This window comes from Elephantulus edwardii, unplaced genomic scaffold (assembly GCF_000299155.1).
Source record: "Elephantulus edwardii isolate Elephantulus edwardi_28Jun2011 unplaced genomic scaffold, EleEdw1.0 scaffold00015, whole genome shotgun sequence".
NCBI lineage: Eukaryota > Metazoa > Chordata > Mammalia > Macroscelidea > Macroscelididae > Elephantulus > Elephantulus edwardii.
This window is the reverse complement of record NW_006399765.1, coordinates 20855966-20874049: the sequence shown is the minus strand read 5'-3', so window position 1 is coordinate 20874049 and position 18084 is coordinate 20855966. Positions and strand designations below refer to the sequence as shown.

Genomic DNA, 18084 nt, shown 5'->3' with positions numbered 1-18084 from the left:
GGCAGGAGCTGTGACCATCCATAGTGTAAAAGTCCTAGGGAGCTGCTTCAGGCTGTAGAGGGGGCAGTGGACGATGACCACTCTTATTTCCAGCTGTCTTCACCCTGTAGCCACCCCACTGGGAGGCAGAGGGGGGATGAAGCTGAGGAGGAGAGTGAAAGCCACATCCTTCCAGGCCCTATGGGATGGGGAGATTCCGTTTTGTTCTTGGAGTACTAAGAAGCCAGGGCAGGGTTTTGAGCGTCAAGTGACAATGTTGAGAACTTCCTTCAGCTGTGTGATCTGAGCGCGTCCCTCCCTGGTCTCACCCCAGTCCATCTTTGGTGAGGGGTACAGCTGCTCTGCATTTTAGGAAGATGCCTATGGTCGTGCATGGGAGGAAAGTGGGAGCGGGGGAATCCCTTCAGCAGCCCTTGCACCCTCAGCTTTGGAAGCCCTGAGAAATTTCCAGGCCTCTGGAATTTGGGGGTGTCAGCCAGGTGCCCCCTTGGACAGCAGAGCCAAACAGACCCCTTCAAGGTCACAGGGATGGTGACTCGGCCCGGCTTCAAGGGACTTGGTTTCCTCCCAACACGTCTGCCTCGCTTTCTCTCCTCTCTCCGTCTCTCATCTTAAATAAATGAGACCAAAGTCTATTCCTGGACTGAAGGTTGAAGGCACATTTCCTCCAACAGCAGAAAAATGACCGCAGAGAGCAAAGAGCAGAGGGAGCCAGGGGACGCTCAGCGAGACTGACCCGCCCTCCTGGCCCAGCCGTTGTGCCCTGACCTCACCTGGGGACAAAGAGCAGAAGGAGCCAGGGGGGATGCTCGGCGAGACTGTCCTGCCCTCCTGGCTCAGCCGTTGTGCCCTGACCTCACTCACCTGGGTCAGGGAGATGATGAGGCCACTGTGGGAGGCCGCAGACCTTTTCTAAACCTCTCAGACGTTAATTCTCACATTGTACGCTCTGCACGTTAAAGCTGACTCACGTGACTTTTGTACAGATAGGTGGTGGATGTTGTTGTTGTTCTTATGGGCCATTGAGTCACCTGCCACTCATAGCATCTCTATGTACAACATCTCTGAAGCCTGCCTTGTCCTGAGCCAGTCTCACTGACTCCGACACACCTACCCCCATTGCCCCAGTTACTATATCAATCCGTCTCATCGGGGGTCTTCCTCTCCTGTGCTGTCCCTCCACCCTTCTGAGCATGATGTTCTTCTCCAAGGACCGGTCCCTCCTGGCTACATGCCTAAAGTGTGAGATGGAGTTTCAAAATCCTGGCCTCCAAGGAGAAACTTAGTTTCACCCTCTCCAAAAGAGACCTATTTGTTTTCTTGGCGGTCTCCGGTATGTTGAAGACTCTTCTCCAGCACCACAACTCAGAAGACATCAATTCTTCTTCTGTCATCCTTAGTCATTGCCCAGTTCTCTGATGCATAGCAAGTAGTTGTGACAACCACGGACTTCATCGGTGCACCTCAGTCTCTAGACTGACATCATTGCTTCTCAGTATTCCGGAAAGGTCCCTGACAGTAGATTGATAGTCTAGATGTCTAGATAGGAAATCCTCTGAAAAGGGGCTCTCGCATCATTGCTGGTGACTTAAGTTCTCATTGGAACAGTGTGCTCCCCACTTTAGACATGGGGAAACCGAGGATCCTCACTCGTTCATTCATGGGGAGACCCAGCTGGTGAGTGCCAGAGTGGGATTTGAACTCGTGAATCTTACAGCTCAAAGCGAGCACTGTTTTCCTTTCCAGCCACCTCCCCCAAGCCCTTGACTGGATCACAGACTGCTGACTACTCAACTCTGCCCCATCACCTCTCCACCCCATAGTGCAAGCAGATCAGAGGAGACTTAATCTCAGTTCTCCTACAATGTTGGAGGAAGGCAGAGACTCAAGAACAGGAGGAGAATTTAGGATGTGAATGTAACCGCCTCCATGAGCAGCGGCCTTCTTTACCAGGAGACCGAAACTCGATGGTGCCCAGATACCGTTACAGAACATGTTGATCAAAGATTCTAGAAAAGAATCCTCATCAAAGGGGGGGGAAATAAAGAACAGAATTTCAGACTCTCATGAACTCTACATGGGATCAAATTGACAACAGCAACTTAAAGGATTAAGAACCTTAGTGGCCAGTGAGTTTATGTGACTGAGAGAGGAACCACTCCAAGAAGGAGGTAGAAATGGTTCCACAGCCTGAAAGATGTAATCAGTGCCGCTGTGTGTGTACGTGGAAACTGTTGAGGTGATGTGTTTAGCTGTATATATTTTCAAGAACCAAATAAAATGACGAAGAGGCCAGAACTCTTTGTATCCTCAGGTTGGGCTGTTGCTTCTCCCTTCTCCAGGGACGCTTTGTCTCTTGAACTAGAGGGACTTTTTGAAGACAGGCTAATTTTCCGCCGTGGGGCGCGCGGACTGTGTCCCCAGCACAACCAGCGTGTGGCTGGGTCCCCTGAGAGAACTTCTGTTGACTGATGTGGTCTCAGAAGTCAGTTTTACCTGCCTGTTGCCTGAGCGGTTTGCAAATACTCTCCTCCTAACCTTCTGAGTTCATTGTTTCTGCTCTGCTATTGAAAGCAAATCGCGCTGTTCTTGCCAGGAGATGTACAAATCATTATGCAGGTACCAGCAGTGGGGCAGCCTTTACATCAATATTGACCTGATTCTTTTCCTCCTGCTTTAGATCCGTGAGTAAAGAGGGAAGTGGGAAAAGAAACGAACGCACAGCACGCAACTTCAGGCTCTCACATCCTGAAAGAAGCCACAGACCAGCAGAAGATGGGGCGCCCCGGCCTCCTGCTTTGCTTGCTGTCCACTGCGGCTTTCTCGCTTCTGGCTGGCAGCTCCGCCTTCCTGTCCCACCACCGCCTGAAAGGCAGGTTCCAGAGGGACCGCAGGAACATCCGCCCCAACATCATCCTGGTGCTGACAGATGACCAGGATGTGGAGCTCGGTAAGTGTCCCCACCCGAGGTCACCACCGGGCCGGGTGTCCCTCCTACAGTATGTGTGTGCAGTGCCCACTTGGGGCTTTGTGGAGGTCTGTGGCTCCTGATGCAAGACGGCAGTGTAGACATAGGAGGCAGGCAACTCAGGTGGATTGAACTGAGACCCAAGGGTTGAACACACATGTGAATTCAAAGCTGAGTTCTCAGGGGTACAGCTTATACAGAACTGGTCTGGATTTCCCCAAAGTCTTAGGAGGCCTTACGAGCAAATGGTTTGTCCACCAGATTCCTATTAAGTGTCTACTTTGTGCAGCAGTGGCCCAGGGTGCTCAGAACTAGAGTCCTGGATGAGGCAGGCACAGCCCCTGTTCTCGTGGAGCGAGGGACATGCGGTCCGTGTACTCGTCACTCATTCATTGTTGTGGAGTTGGAACCTACACGACTGACCCTTCCTTGATTGAGTTTCCTAAGCCATAAATCACATGAGAGATTACCTGTCCTTCTTCCATGGGGTTGCTTGTGGATTTGAACCCCCAGGAAGGTTCAATCTTGGAGTTAGTTTTGCAATTCCCAATAGTCTACACCACCGGAGCTCCCTAGCCAGAAACTAGCTAAGTCAATTCCAAGGGCAAATGCTAGGAGAGACCTCCAGAGTCTGATATGCTGGGTAGTGATGGTGGCCAGGGCTGCTATAGAGTCATGAAGGAGGGCCTCGTGGGGCTGGAGATATTCGAGGTACAAGGAAGCAGCCAGCTAGCTGTGTGTTGGGGGCAGTGGGGAAAGGTGGGTAGGCTCCCTGCTCTGCCCATCCTACCTGCTTCCGGAAGATCCACTCTTCCTTGGGACAGCCAGGAGCAGGGGTGGCAGACGTGGCAGGAAGCCATCGTTCTTCCTAATGGCCCTGGCCAATTAGCAAAGATGGAGGCAGCAGAAGACTGAGTGTGACAGAGCCTCATCCTCGCAGCACCGTGGGCTCCAGCTAGACCAGGTGGGCACAGATGCCCTTGCCAAGGGGCTCAGATGGTCACCGTGGCTGGGGACTTCTCCAGCTAGCAGCCTCAGCACCTTCTCAAGCACCTGGGCCTCATCCTCGCTTCACTGTGCAGCTATCCTCCACTCCTCCCCTGCCCTTCAGACAAGCCGTGGGCACCTTCCCTCTGGGCTGTGGGTTTCATTTGCATGAGCAGAGACCCCATAAACCAGGCCAGCAAGCGTGGGCCCTCCAGACCCATCTCACCCGGCCTTCAGCTCCAAGTCAAATTCCACTTAATGTTTCCAGCCTACCATCCAGATCCACCTCTATGAAAACCTTCTCTCCTCGTCTTGTGTCTTTTCCCTTCCACTATTTATACCGATTCCATTTCTCTAACATTAAATCTTAGGGAAGCACTGTCCTGTCAAAATATATGTAAGCCGTAAAGGTGTGAGTGGGTTCTGCCCTTTTAAATCTTCTGGTAAATACATTTTTTTAAAAAGTAAACACAAAGGAAACTCTGGTGGCCTAGTGGCAAGAAGCTGCATTGCAGTCCCAGAAGTGCGCGGTTCAAATCCACCAGATGCTCTGCCAGAGAAGGAGAGACAATCTCCTCCTGTACCAGTCAGATCCGATTTGACAGTACATACAAAAAAAAATAATAAAATTTTTAAAAAGTAAACACAAACTGGTAAGATTCATTTTAGTGACATGTTTTGTCAGATATATACAATATGTCCAAAATATTCATATTTCCATCTGCAATCAGTACAAAAAAATCATTGAGATATTTAACTTTATTGGTTTTTTTTACCAAACTAAAAATACTCAAACTCATTGCCATTGGGTTAGAACTAACTCATAACTGACCTTCCATGGGTTTTCAGAGGCTGTGAATTGCACAGGGGAAGATTACCTATCTTTCTCCCTCAGAGCAGCTGGTGGATTCAAACCACCCACCTTTGGGTTGGCAGTGCAACTCCCTACCCATTAGGACACTAGAGCTTTTTTTATCGAGTCTTTGAAATCTGGTGTATATATACCCACTCACTGCCATAGACAGAGTGGATTCCATCATAGCGGCCCGCCATTGAACTTCTGAGGCTGTAAATCCTAACAGGAGGAGACTGACCACCTTCCTCCCTGAGAGCCTTTAATTAGCAGGAAACCACACCAGACCGCACCCCCCAGGGCTCCTTGTACATACTCAGCACATCTGAGTTGAGACTCACTGCTTTTCCTGATGCAAGATCTTGGTGTAAACATGGAGAGTTGGCTGTAAAGTGGTTTAAACTGAGACATCATGCTTGGTGTAATAGCAGGTCAGAGGGGAAAAAGAGGAAGAAATTCAAGGAAATGGGATCACACAGTGGCCACAACGAAAGGTTCAAGTACAGCAGTATTGTGAGGGTGGTACCTTCTGTTGTTGTTGTGTTCCATAGAGTCGGAACTGACCCAGAGTTGACCCTCTGGTAGGTTTTCAGAGGCAGTTAACCGCTTGGAGAGGAAATTGCCCATCTTTCACCTACAGAGCAGCTGGTGGCCTTGAACCGTGTGTCTTTCGCATTGCAGCTCAGCTTTTTGCCACTAGGCCATAGTGTCACTTTAAGTTAGAGCTGACTCAGTGGCATGTAACTATAACCCTTTCCAAGTGTTCACTACCTACCTTCCTGTGGTTACTATACACACATCTATACATGTTTATTCTTCTGTAAGTGAGGTCTTCCTTCTCAGCAGTACAGCAATGTATCAAGACAGTCTGGCAAAAGGTGTTCTGGGCAGGGAGAATGGCATGTGCAAAGGTCCTGGGGCAGGAATAGAAAGGCAGGTGTGTCTGAAGCATAGCGAGCCTGGGTAAGGGAGGCACAGCGTGAGCTGGCGTGAGGGAAAGACTGGTCCTGGAAGGTCTTGTCGATGATAACAATGAATGTGAGCACTTACTCAGGTGAAGGGTGAGCCGTTAGCCCCTGTCTCCTCTCAGGGAACCACTGAGTTTGGGGTATTCTTAGTAGCAGCAGAGTGAAAAGTTTACTGGGAAAACTTTCACAGCCCAATGTCAGATCACAGTAAAGATCCATCTGCAAATCTACACCCTTTTTGGATACATCATTGAAAATATGAATCCGTTTTTTTCAGCTGCCAAGAGAAGATGATTTATAGAACACCAAGTCGCTCCTTGTAATGATTTGTATTAATGATCACCAGTATAGATTTTTTTTTTAACCTTCTGGGAGCTTATCGGTACAAGAAGAATTTGCAGGCAGGAAGTAATCAGTGCCCTGAGCTTATTGACAGCTTGACACATCGGCTTGTGTCTCCCAGCAGCATGGAAAATGAACTGTGTTTGGTAACCGAGGGACATTTACGGATCGTGGGGCCCTGGAGGTGTGAGTACTGTTTCTGTGCAGACTTCTGGGAGAGGACCAGTGGGCTGTCCCCCGGGCTACTGGGTCTTGACTCCTTAGTCTTACCTCGTGTGGCCCCTCAAACTACCTCGGTCATGGTTAGACCTGCAGATCTGAGCTGCCCTGGGCATCTGTACATTCGTTCTACAAATATTTATTAAGCATCTGTTCTGTGTAGCACACTGTGCTCAGAGCTAAAGGACTGGGGAGGGGTTGTTCCAGGAGAGAGAACAGGAAAGGCAAAGATGTGGAGCTAGAAGTGAAGGAGGGTGGGTTGAAGCCAAACATGCCTAACTGAAGGAGTGCAGGGTGCCGGGGCCTGAGTGGGGACAAATGAGGTGGGGTGTCCGACGGTGGGAGCCTGGTGGGCTGTGGTTTTGAGTTTTGCATTTTAGTGAAATGGACATGAAATTAGGGGTCTTATGACTCAGTGACTGGGGTCCTGGGCGTAGGTGTGTCAGAGACAGTGAGGCTGGCTCAGGATAGAGAAGGGTTCACAGCTGTTGTATGTAGGGTCGTTCGTTGTGAGTCGCAAGTGACTTGACGACACATAACAACAGCGACATGCGAGGAGGGACCCGGCCTGACTCAGCTTCCGAAGGCCCCCTCTGGGTGTTGGTCTGCGGATGGATTGCAGGGGAGAAGAAGCAGGACAGTCAGCCCTTGTAGTAACCGACTGAGCCGTGATAAATGCTCGGCCAGGGCAGGAGCAACGGAGCAGGTGAGATGTGCTCCTGTTTGGCATATGTTGGGAGTGAATTGATGGATGGATTGGCTACGGGGTTAAGAAAAAAAAGGAGAATCCAGGGCATCTCTTGACTCTGCTGGAGCAGAGATGGGAGTGATTAAAAACCAACTCGGAGGAACAAGACCCTGCACTGCCGCGGCGCGAAACCACTGAACCGCAAGTCAGACTCTGACTGTAATTCTGCATCTGCAGCTCTTGAGTAAAACCCACCAAGTGTGCAGATATCAGAGGAGAAGAACCATGGGCCTGATGAAGGCTTGGGGGAGAAGCTGCTGGAACTGACCCCGAGCTGACCCTCCGGCGCATTCTCAGAGGCAGTTAACCTCATGGGAGGAGATGGCTCCGCTTCCTCCAGCAGAGCAGCTGGTGGATTGGAACCGCGGGCCTTCGGGATTGCAGCACAGCTTCTTACCACTAGGCCACCAGAGCTCCCTTATGGAAAAAAAAGGAAGGCACCTCATCTCTCCATTTTGTAGATAGAAAAACTGAGGCACAGTAAAGGTGTTAGTTATGCAAGAGCCGTGTCCTTAAAACGTGATCCAGCAAGCCTGGAGCCCGTGCCTGTGTTTTTAATCTCAGCGGCGCTTGACCAGCCTCCTCCTGGAGTGGATGTGGATGAGAGAGAGTTTTGCTGTTTCAAGTACTTCTTCTGGAACACCTTTATATACCCACCTTTGCACAGGTGAATAGTTCTGAAAGATAAGCTCTGAACAGTGGATGCTATGAGTTTAGAGACCTTCTGCTAATTGGCACCTGGCAGCACTCAGTTCCATAGGTCACTCTGCCTGAGTCTCCCCTCCCACAGGTGAGCCAGCGCTTCCCCAGTGGTTGAACTAGCTGTTGAAGAAGGCTGCACTCCTTTCAGGGAGCCCTGGTGACACAGTGGTTAAGTGTTTGGCTGCCAACGGAAAGGTTGGCAGTTGGATCCTGCTAGACGCTCTCCGGGAGGGGAATGTGACAGTCTGCTCCTGTAAAGATGCCCAGCCTTGGCGAGCCTGGGAAAGAGCTCTTTGCCCTCTGGGGTCCCCATGAGTCAGCAGCAGCGGGTTTGATTCGGGGAGGTGAGAGGTGGAAAGGTGGCTGGGAGGATGGGCTTTTTATAAACCACAAGACAGACCCAGATCAATAATGCATGCTCCAAAAAAGCCCGGCACATTAGCTCACAGTCTGCTACAACTGGCACGCTGAGGGTGGTCCTAAAAAATTTATCATCTGCTATTTTCTGCTCATCCGTGCGGCAATTCTGACAGCTCTCTGGGTTGGAGACTTCTCGGCTAGAACGATCCAAGCCGTCCTTCCAGTCCCCCGGCCAGGAGAACAGCCGTCCGTCCTAATTAGGGTCCGCTTGGGAGGACTCATGGGGGACATAGCAAGATAGGCTCCTCCTGTTTCTTGATTGCAGGGCTGGGGGAAGAGTCTGGGCCAGGCCTGTTCATTTTTCCTTTCCTACATCCAGTTGGGAACCCCTGGGTGCCACAAACAATTAAGCTCTCAACTGCTAGCCGAAAGGTTGGCAGTTCAGATCCACTCAGCAGCACCTCAGATGGGAGCCTAGGGATCTTCTGAAAGGTCACAGCCTTGAAAGCCCAGTTCCAGTCTGCGCACGTGGCATCACCACGAGGCAGACATGATTCAGGGGGAACTGACAACCGCCGCACGTGCACCCAACACATCCCCTCAAGTTGTCACTTGGACATGCCAAACAACCAGCATCTTACTGGTCAGTATTCACCCATTGCCGTTGAGTTCATTCTCCTTTAGATTTCTGAGGCTGTACATTTTTATGGGAGGAAACTGACCATCTTTCTTCCATGGAGTAGCTGGTGGATTCGAACCACTGTCTTTTTGATTAGCAGTGAAATGCATCATGCACTGTGTCACCAGCCTCTTTTGCTGATCCGTGTCTTCAGCTGAGTTCTCTAAAGAAAGAAACTCAATAACACTTAGAGGGAGAGATTTGTTTTACGTCAGTGGCTCACCTGCCTTGAAAGAGGCACATCTCTGTAGGCCAAGCGTCAAGAGAAGGGCATCTGGGAAAGCTGAGGCCAGGTTGTCAACCACAGGTAGGGTGTCAGGCTTTGGAGATTAATCACTTTAAAGGTTGACGAGTCCAAAGGTCAGCTGAGAAAGCAAGGTTGGAAACAGCCACCTTGGGAGACTGACTAGTCCAAAGCCAGCAGGCCATTGGTTCAAGGCCAGAGGCCACCGGCCAGATAACTGGATGCTGATCAAACAAATACTCTAACTTTTTGCCAGAGAATCTAAACATGTATTCAAGTGGAGGACACATTCTGGAGGAGACTACCATTAATCAGATAAGGCATAAGGCTGAACATAGCTGCACTGAACCGTCTCTAATCCTGCCTCATTGACACCATGTTATTGTTGTATGCCATCAGAACCGACTCACAGCTGACCCTCCAGCAGGTTTTCGGAGTCAGTGAAATGCACGGGACAAGATTGCCCATCTTTCTCCCACAGAGCAGCTGGTAGATTTGAACCACGTAGCATTGGGCTTGCAGCACAATTTCTTGCCATTAAGCCACCAGAGTGTCCTCATTAACATCATAAGGGTTAAAAATTACAACACTCAGGGTCGTCACATTGTACTGAGAGTCATGGACACATTGAGACACGGTAGTAACCTTCATGGTCATTTGTATTTGTTGTGTACCATTGAGTCAGATCGACCCAAAGCTGATCCTCCAGCAGATTTTCAGAGACAGCAGATCACACAGGAGGACATGGCCCAATCTTAATCCCATGGAGCAGCAGCTGGATTTGAACCACGTGCCTATGGCATCACAGCACAGCTTTCCCCCCCCCCTCCTTTTTTTGAAAAAAAAAAATTATTATTAATTTCAATGAAAATTTACAGACTTTGGATTTCCATTCATTCACTGTTGCACTTTTCTCCCCTCCCAACCCTCTCCCCTAGTACACTACCCTCTTGGAAAAGTAAAAGAAAAATTCTTTCATTGTTTTACAATTCCTCCCCCCAGGTCCACTCCACTATGTAGCCTTCGCTCTGGACTCCTGTCATGACAAAAATACCTAATACTTTCCCCTCTTAAACAGTTTTCTCCCTCATCTGTTTCAATGCAGTATACATTATTAAACCCATCCTTCTCAGTCTCTGCCCAACCCTGAGGTCAGTCCTGCTTTACAACGGCGGCACCAACAACACAGCTTTTTAACATAAGCAACCTCAATTCTCAATGAGTCTGCAAAGCAAACCTGTGTGTAGACTTGGAGAACTTCGGGCCCTTGACAGACTTATTCACCAGGAGGATAAGAGAGAGAAGCTCATGGAAGCCGAGGTCTTGCGTCCCCGCAGCCGGGGAGGCTGCGGCACTGATGATCTCCACTATGGTCAACTTGCCAACTCCGTCCAAGCAATCCGTGTATGGTGAAGGCCTGGCCAGGCTCAGAGGTTGCAGGATGAACAGGACTTTGTCCTTGCCTGGAGCAAGAGACTCTGCAGCAGCCCTGTGTGCTCTCTTCGATTAAGATTTCCTTTAGAAACTTAAGAAAGATATAAATTATTTTTAAAATTGTAAATTCTGACTATGAATGGAAAGCCAGTAGTATCCATTGCCTCAGGTAGAAGGTCGCTGCCAAGCCTGGTACAATGAAAAGTGAACAGAGATATTAAATCCCTGTAAGATCCCGCCTCCCAGGAGACCTAGCTCTTCTTTGTTATAGAGGGGGAGGGGCAGTGTTGCCAGAGATGTGACCGGTGAAATCACATCTAATTGAGACTTTCTCCTCCACCAAACGAGCAGGAAGGGCACTAGAGAGAAAGCCATGCTCACCTGGGAGCTACATACGTGATGGTGGCCCTGGTGTTTGGACGTCGAAGCTAGAATCAGGCCCTAAACTGTAGCTCACTTTCCTGAATAACCATGCCAGGGAGAAATAAGGTGCCATTTAGAAAACCCCTCAGATTGCCAGGTTTCAAGCATAGCCCCTTGAGACTGGATGAATCACAAACCAAATGTTCACATTTCAAAACAATTTTTTTTCCCCATCCAGAACATCTTTCAATGAAAATACCTCCCAAAGAACTTGTAAGAGTAAGAAGTATGTAGCCAGGCAGCTGAATTGAGGCCCTCAGGCCACTGCTTGACTGTGTGACGCTGGGAAAGTTTCTTGACCTCTCTGGGCCTCAGTTTCCTCATCTGTAAAATAGGCATGATGACCTCTCTATCTAATATTCTTGTGCCAGTTACATACTTGTTACTCTTCATCAAGGCCTTGCCTCCTGTAGTGTGGCCTTTGCTAGTGCTTCAAAATGCTGTTTGTTGACAATTTTTGCTGTTGACGGTTTCCTTTTTTAACGTAAACTCTCCTAATGCTGGCGGACAGGGTTAAAATCATTTCCACCTGGTCTGCGTGGTGGAGCGAGCCGTGCTGATCATGTGCGCTTAGGGAAAGCTGACCTGGCACGGGTACATGCTCCACCAGGTGTGTGAGCGTGGCATGCTGACATCCAGTGTGAACACACATGCCAGCCACTCCACCTGGGTCCTTCGTCGGCCATGTCTGCCTGCTCAGGGGGCCTGAGCTACTGCATGTATAGAATTGCTGTTTCTTTTAGAGTTGGAAGTCTGTTTTCTGGGGGTCCAGAAACCCCAGGCTTTAAGGTCTACATTGGGAGAGGTAGGTTTTAGGGAGCAGGGCCTGGGAAAGTTTCTGGCCAGGCTTCTGTTTTCCTCTCTGCATCTGTGGACACGAGGAAACCACACCCTGTGTTTTAGACTGATAGCCAGGAGATGTTCTGTAGGGGCCAAATGGCTGGAGGCCCAGGGAGCATGCCCAGATTCTGGACCCCAAATCAGCAGCTGCTTCCACCTCAGCCCGCGATCCCACCTCCTGACATTCCTGCCCTGCTCACCAAGACGGGAAAAGCGTGTGAGTGCAGGTTATTGGACAAAAAGAGAGGCTCGTGTGGACCCACCCTGCTGTTCCACTTGCCAGCACATTCCTACAAGATCTTTTTTTTTTCTCAGTTTAACAACATTTAGAAGATCACTTGAATCTGGAAGCTGAACGGATCGGGATTAGGTTTAGCTGCCTGTAAAAGAAAGCATAAAAATAACAGCGGCTTAAACAAGACAGACTTGTTTCTCGTCCATCCGCACACGAATGTCTGCAGGTTGGCAATCCCGAGCTGGTGTGGTGGCTCCCAGGTTATTAGGAACCCAAGCTCTTCCTCCACTTGTTCTTCTACCCTGCTTAGGGTGTGAGCTCTGGTGTCAAGGTCACCTCGTGCCTCAAAGTAGCTGCTGGAGCTCCAGCTATTGCACACATATTCCAGGCAGCAGGAAGAAGAAAAAGTAAAAAAGATGAATCTGCAAGTTAAATCAGCCCACTTTTAGAACCTCATCTGAGAAATATCGTTGTTGTTGTTGTTGTTGTTGTTATTGTTGTTGTGTACCATCGAATCGAAACCAACCCAGAGCTGACCCTCCAGCACTTTTCAGAGGCAGTTAATCCCATAGGAGGTGAGTGCCCATCTTTCTCCCACGGAGCAGCTGGTGGACTTGAAATGACTACCTTCAGGATCGCAGCACAGCTTCTGGCCACTAGGCCACCAGAGTTACCTTACGTAATCACTTAGCTTCATGATTGACAAGAAATATGAGGCATGCTCGAAACTAGAGTATCCAAGGAGAGTTTAACTAATTTACTTTTGCTCAGATGTGAGCAGCTGTGGGATAGTACCCTACCCTTAGACTATGACCAGTGGGGTCTGTCCCACCACAACCAAGACCCAAGACGACAAAGCCAGCAAGTGGCTACTGGAACTTGTAGACCCAGAGGGCCACCTAGAGGTGCTGCTGTTCTTTTGAGAGATAAAACCAGATCCTCTGACACCCAGGGAAGGAGATGGTTTCTGTCTCCTGACAGTGCTCCTCTCTCCCTCACCTGGTCAAAGCCAGAAGGCCAGGCGCTAGTTGGTCCAACCCACCCATGTCCACTGCAGGACAGTGAGCAAGCAGACAGGGTCTGGAAGGGCGAAGCAGTGTGACTCCCTTGCGTATGTTGCTGCAAAAGGAGTCTGGGAAGTGAGGTGTCCTAGAAAGGAGTTGCGTTGTTGATTGCCATCAAGTCAAGCATGACGCATAATGATCCTGTGAACAAAAGACCTGAAGCCTTTCTATAACTATCATTGGTTCTCAAAGTTCATAGTTTCCAGAGGCATGTTGTTTAGGAAGTGGATGCTGGGGGTGCAGATGTGAGTGGGAAGCCAGAGGAGGGGTCTGAGCATATCAGAGATGAAGTGAGGTACATGAAATCAAGCCACTCCATCCAGCGTAGCTTGATTGATATCCAGATTTTATTGATATCAGAGATGATGTATTCCAAGCATAATGACAGCAAGCGCAGATGCCCCGTGGTCGAGATAGGCAGGCCAGGGGCAGAGATCAGGACAGCAGGAGCTGGGAGGGGATGGGAGAATGAGGGGATGGGGCCAGGGAAGAGATGAGTGGCTCACACAAGCCCTGATGGCTGTGCCCAGGGCTTGAATCTCATTCTGAGGAAAGTCACTGAAATGTTCTGAGCAGTCAGGTCTGTGTGATTCACGCCTCCATAAGTCTCTCTTTGGCTCCGGTGGAAAGAAGGTGACGCAAGGACAGGAGCAGAATAAGGAGGCCAGTTGGCTGGTGTGGCCGTCCAGGTGGGACGTGCTGGTGGCTTGGACCAGAGCAGGTAATGCAGAGGCAACAAAGTGGATGGAGTCCGCTTCTCTTTGCAAGGTTGAACTAACAGAGGAACTCATGGATTGTGTGCAAGTGAGGGGTGAAGGAAGGAGGCAGACTCCGTGTTTGACTGAGCTCCTGGGCAGCTGGGGGACCATTTACAAAGATGAAAGCCTCAGCCCACACAGTGGGCCTCCATCCTGAGGGTGGACATGAAGCTGCTTTACAGCCGTGATGCCCAGGCCAGCTGATGTCAACTGGCTCTGTGTAGCCACCTCTAAAAATTAAAACCCAAAAGCACTCCCCGTCACTCATTGCTGTGAAGTCAGAAATGACTCATAGCCAATCCTTCCTCTTTCTCAGAGCAGCTGGTGGATTCAAAACAGCTGCCTTTAGTTTGGCAGCACCACTCCCTGCCCGGTAGTCCACAGAGCCCTGCCTGCCTGGTTGGATAAATACCTTCTATGAAAGGCAGTATGTTTTAGAATGGCGAGTGAAAAAGTTTCTGGGTGGAGTTTCCACAGAGGAAATAGCCAACAATTACCTATTTCCACTGATTATGTTGTGACCCTCCCTTCCCCAGGAGGGTCACTCTGCCATTCCTCTTCCCCTAGGGACGAACAAATGAGAATTTTCTTCCAGAAGCTTCTGCCAGCAGAAGACAGAGAAAAGAAAAATCAACTGTGTGATCTCCCTGACAGTCAAACGTTCTGGTGAAATCCCGGCACCACCAGTTTGGAGCCTTTCTTTTTCATGGTTAAAACTAGCAACAGTATCTGCTCATCACTTCATCTGCTCTCTTTATATGTAGAAAGAGATGGACTCAGGATACATTCTTTGCTAATCTCAGCTCATTAACATGTTACTGTTATTAGGTGCCCTCACGCTGACAGCTGCTCATAGAGAGGACGCTATCCTGGTCTGCCAAGATCTCTGTCGGGCTCAAGCCCATGGTGGTCCCTACATCAGTTTACCTCACTGAGGGTCTTCCTCTCTTTCAATGACCCTCTCCCTTCCCCAGCATCGTATCAGGCTACAAGGACTTGTCCCTCCTTAAAATACGCCCAAAATAAATGAGGTGAAGTTTCGCCGTCCTGGTCTCTAAGGAGCACTCTGTTGTACTTTTCTTCGAGACAGATTTGTTGGTTGTCTGACAGCCCAGCACCACCGTTCAAAGCCGTCATTTCTTCTTTGGGTTTCCGTATTCATTCTCCAAGTTTCAGACACACAGGAAGTAGTTGGAAAGGCCCTGGCTTGGATCAGGAGCACTCTAGTCTTTAAGTTGACATCGTTGCTCTTTAGGACTTTGAAGACGTCCTTGACGGCCTGTTTGCCTGATGAAATGCATCTTTTTTTTTATTTCTTGGCTGCTGCTGCTATCGTGGATGTTAATAGTGGGTCCAAGTAAAATGACGTTATTGACAGCTTCTGTGTTTTCCCATCTATCATGATGTTGTCCCTTGGTCCATTGGTGAGGATTTTTGTTGTGTGGTTGTTGAGGTGGAACCCCTATTGAAGGCTGTAATCGTTGACTTTGTGCAGTTAAGTGCCTCAAGTCTTATTCACTTTCTGCAAGCAAGGTTGTGTCATCTGCATGAAGAAAAACCATCCCCAAATAGCCCTGAAGCCTCAGGGATAGGAATTAATATTCGTGATACTTTCACTTTTAAATAAAATTTTTTATTTTCATTGTCATTTTAACAAAAGTTTACAGAAGAGTTAGATTTTCATTCATTCATTGTTGCACATTTTACCCCCTCTCCCTCCCTTCCCCCTCCCCAAGCTGACTTTCCCCCCCACTATTTTATTTACAGAATTCTAATACAGATTCCAACAAATTCTTTCCATTTCCCTCTCCCCCACACACACATCAAATTATACAACCCAATGATTAACCCCACCCCATTCCCCCTGCACATCCACATCCCTCTGCTTCCAGCCTCTCCCACTCTTCCTGGATCCTTATACTCATTCTACAATAATGGTCTAATGCAATATTTATCCTTGTGGGACTGAGTTAGTTCACTCAGCATAATGCTCTCCAGTCCCTCCCAAGTTAGGTAATAATATACGAAGTTATTGCTCCTGTGTGCTGCATAGTATTTCATTGTGTGAATGTACCATAATTTCTCAATCCATTCATTTGTGGTTGGACATTTGGGCTGTTTCCATGCGTTTTCCATGCAGCAGTTGCAGCGTGGTTTTTCCTGGTATTGATTACAATCCGCATGCTCTGTCAGCACCCTTCCCACTTCTTCCTTGTGTCTCTATTTCCATTCCTTCTCCTTTCCTGTCCCATCTGCCTTCTGAGCCTTACCCCTGGGCAAAGGCTGCCCTTTTGATCTTTCATGGTTGACTGGCGTGAGGAGTGTAGTCTCTGAACACCTGATAGGCCTGTTGTTTGACTGGAAGGTGAGTCATGGGGATGATTTCTGTTCTAGCCTTGAAGGGTAATGAACAGGTATTGTCTTGAGGGCTCTGCTAGGCTTTTTCAGACCAGTAAGTCTGGTCTTTTTGAAGATTGTTGATCTGGTGCCTGTTTTGAGGGAGACTTGAATCCATGAACCGGGGTAATTATTCTGTCCAGAATTGCCGGTTGGGTCATGGTGGCGCGCTGACAAGTGTGAGAGCTTTCCAGCACCAGGTGGCCAACCAGAAGTGGTGGCCTCTCATCGCTGCTGTTTGCCTTCAGGCCATCCCTCCTGGGAGTGGCTGGATTGGGGCAGTCAGCTCTGATGGTGCCCAGCCTGGCTGTGCGGTTAAGCAGGTGCGGCCCTGGATGGACAGTGCTCCGCTCAGCATTCCAGGGACACTCGGGGGCCAGACGAGTGCTGCCAAGTGAATTCCATCCTGGCGGCTGGACACCCAGGCCCGAGAAGACAGAGGCATGGCCTGGGCTCACTGCCCTCCTCCAGCTGCCTGGCGAGTTCGAGGCCCCGTTCCCCCCTGGCCTCAGGGCTGTGGCCTCTGTTCCCTGCTAAACACCTGCTCTCTGTGGGTCTCACGTAGAACAGGTCTCTGCCACGTTTGCACCTTTGCAGACTGCTTATGGAGCAGGTCTCTGCCAAATTGCAATGTCACCTTTGCAGACTGTTCATAGGATCCATGAGGTTGGAGGAGAATAAGCTAAGAGCTACAGATGGTCCTGTAAATGTTCAACCCTTCAGGTCCCTGGCCCTCAGCATCAGGAAGAGGACACCACCCAGCTAGGGAAGCCCCGGGCTAGGAGGAGGACGCAGCCTTTACCAGCAGGCCACAAATGACACATGGACCATAGAGTGAGTGTTTCCTGCATTTCTAGGTCATCTGTACTTAAGTGCCTTTTTAGCCCCAACTCCCAGGTCTGGCTCTGAAGGGCCTGCAGACCTATCAAGACAGGAGGGGCGAAGGCCTGTGTTTGCCCATTTTTCTAGAAACCTGTGACCCTCTTAGTTTTATTTTTCATAGAGGTCTGGGCACAAGCGATATGCCACCTCCTTTGGAAACCACAGGTAGGTAAGGGCCAGCTGACACCCACTGGAGGAGCAGAGACCATGGGTAGGTGGGGACTGTGATGTGCAGGGGAACCCAGACCCCCTATAAGGGAGGCCTTGCTTCTCTGCATCCACTGGTCATGCTAGGAGGAAATGTGTAGACAGGCGTTTTGTTTTGTTTTGTTTTTCAGGAGAAATCAGAGACCAAGGCTGTCATAAAAAATATCCAGGGCCACTTTTTCCATCAAATGCCCATCAGTGGACACAGTGCCAGGGACCCCCCCAAAAAATATGTTAATGCTTTTAAAAATGTTATTCTTGTTGTGTGCTGTCAAGTTGGAGTAATTCTGTCGCTGATCCTCCAGTCAGTTTTCTGAGACTGTAAATCGCAGGAGAGAAAATTGCCCATCCTTCTTCCTGCAGAGCAACTGGTGGATTTGAACTGCATAGCTTTGCATTGGCAGTGCAGTTCCTTACCACTAAGCTACCAGAAAATAATTTAGGTAAAGGAACATAGTTTGGTATGCAATGCATTCATATTTATTTCCGCAGAAGGGAACTTTGGTGGTGTGGCCAGTAGGGAGTCACACTGCTAAGCCCAAAGTGGCATCTTGGGGTGTTCAACTCCACCTGGGGCTCCGCAGGAGAAAGGTGGACAATCTCCTCCCATGCAGTTGACCGTCTTGGAAACCCAATGGAGGGTGAACTATGAGTCGGTTCCTACCCAATGTCAGTGAATTTTGAAGTCTTATTCCAGTGCTATTATTATTAATTATGCTGCCTCTTAATAATTAATAAGGAGGATGTCAAAGGTAATCCAGGAAGAGTGCAAAC

At 49.3% G+C, this 18084-nt stretch overlaps 1 protein-coding gene across 2 annotated transcripts in view; it reads left to right on the top strand.

Moving 5' to 3' along the window:
- The first annotated feature begins 2680 nt into the window (after positions 1-2680).
- The window catches only part of SULF2 (sulfatase 2), a 121028-nt gene continuing 105624 nt past the window's right edge, over positions 2681-18084 (top strand). For both annotated transcript variants that reach the window (XM_006881618.1, XM_006881617.1), the window contains exon 1: positions 2681-2950. In XM_006881618.1, coding sequence (XP_006881680.1) covers positions 2776-2950 — 175 coding nt within the window. In that variant the 5' untranslated portion in view covers positions 2681-2775. The remainder of the gene's footprint in view (positions 2951-18084) is intronic.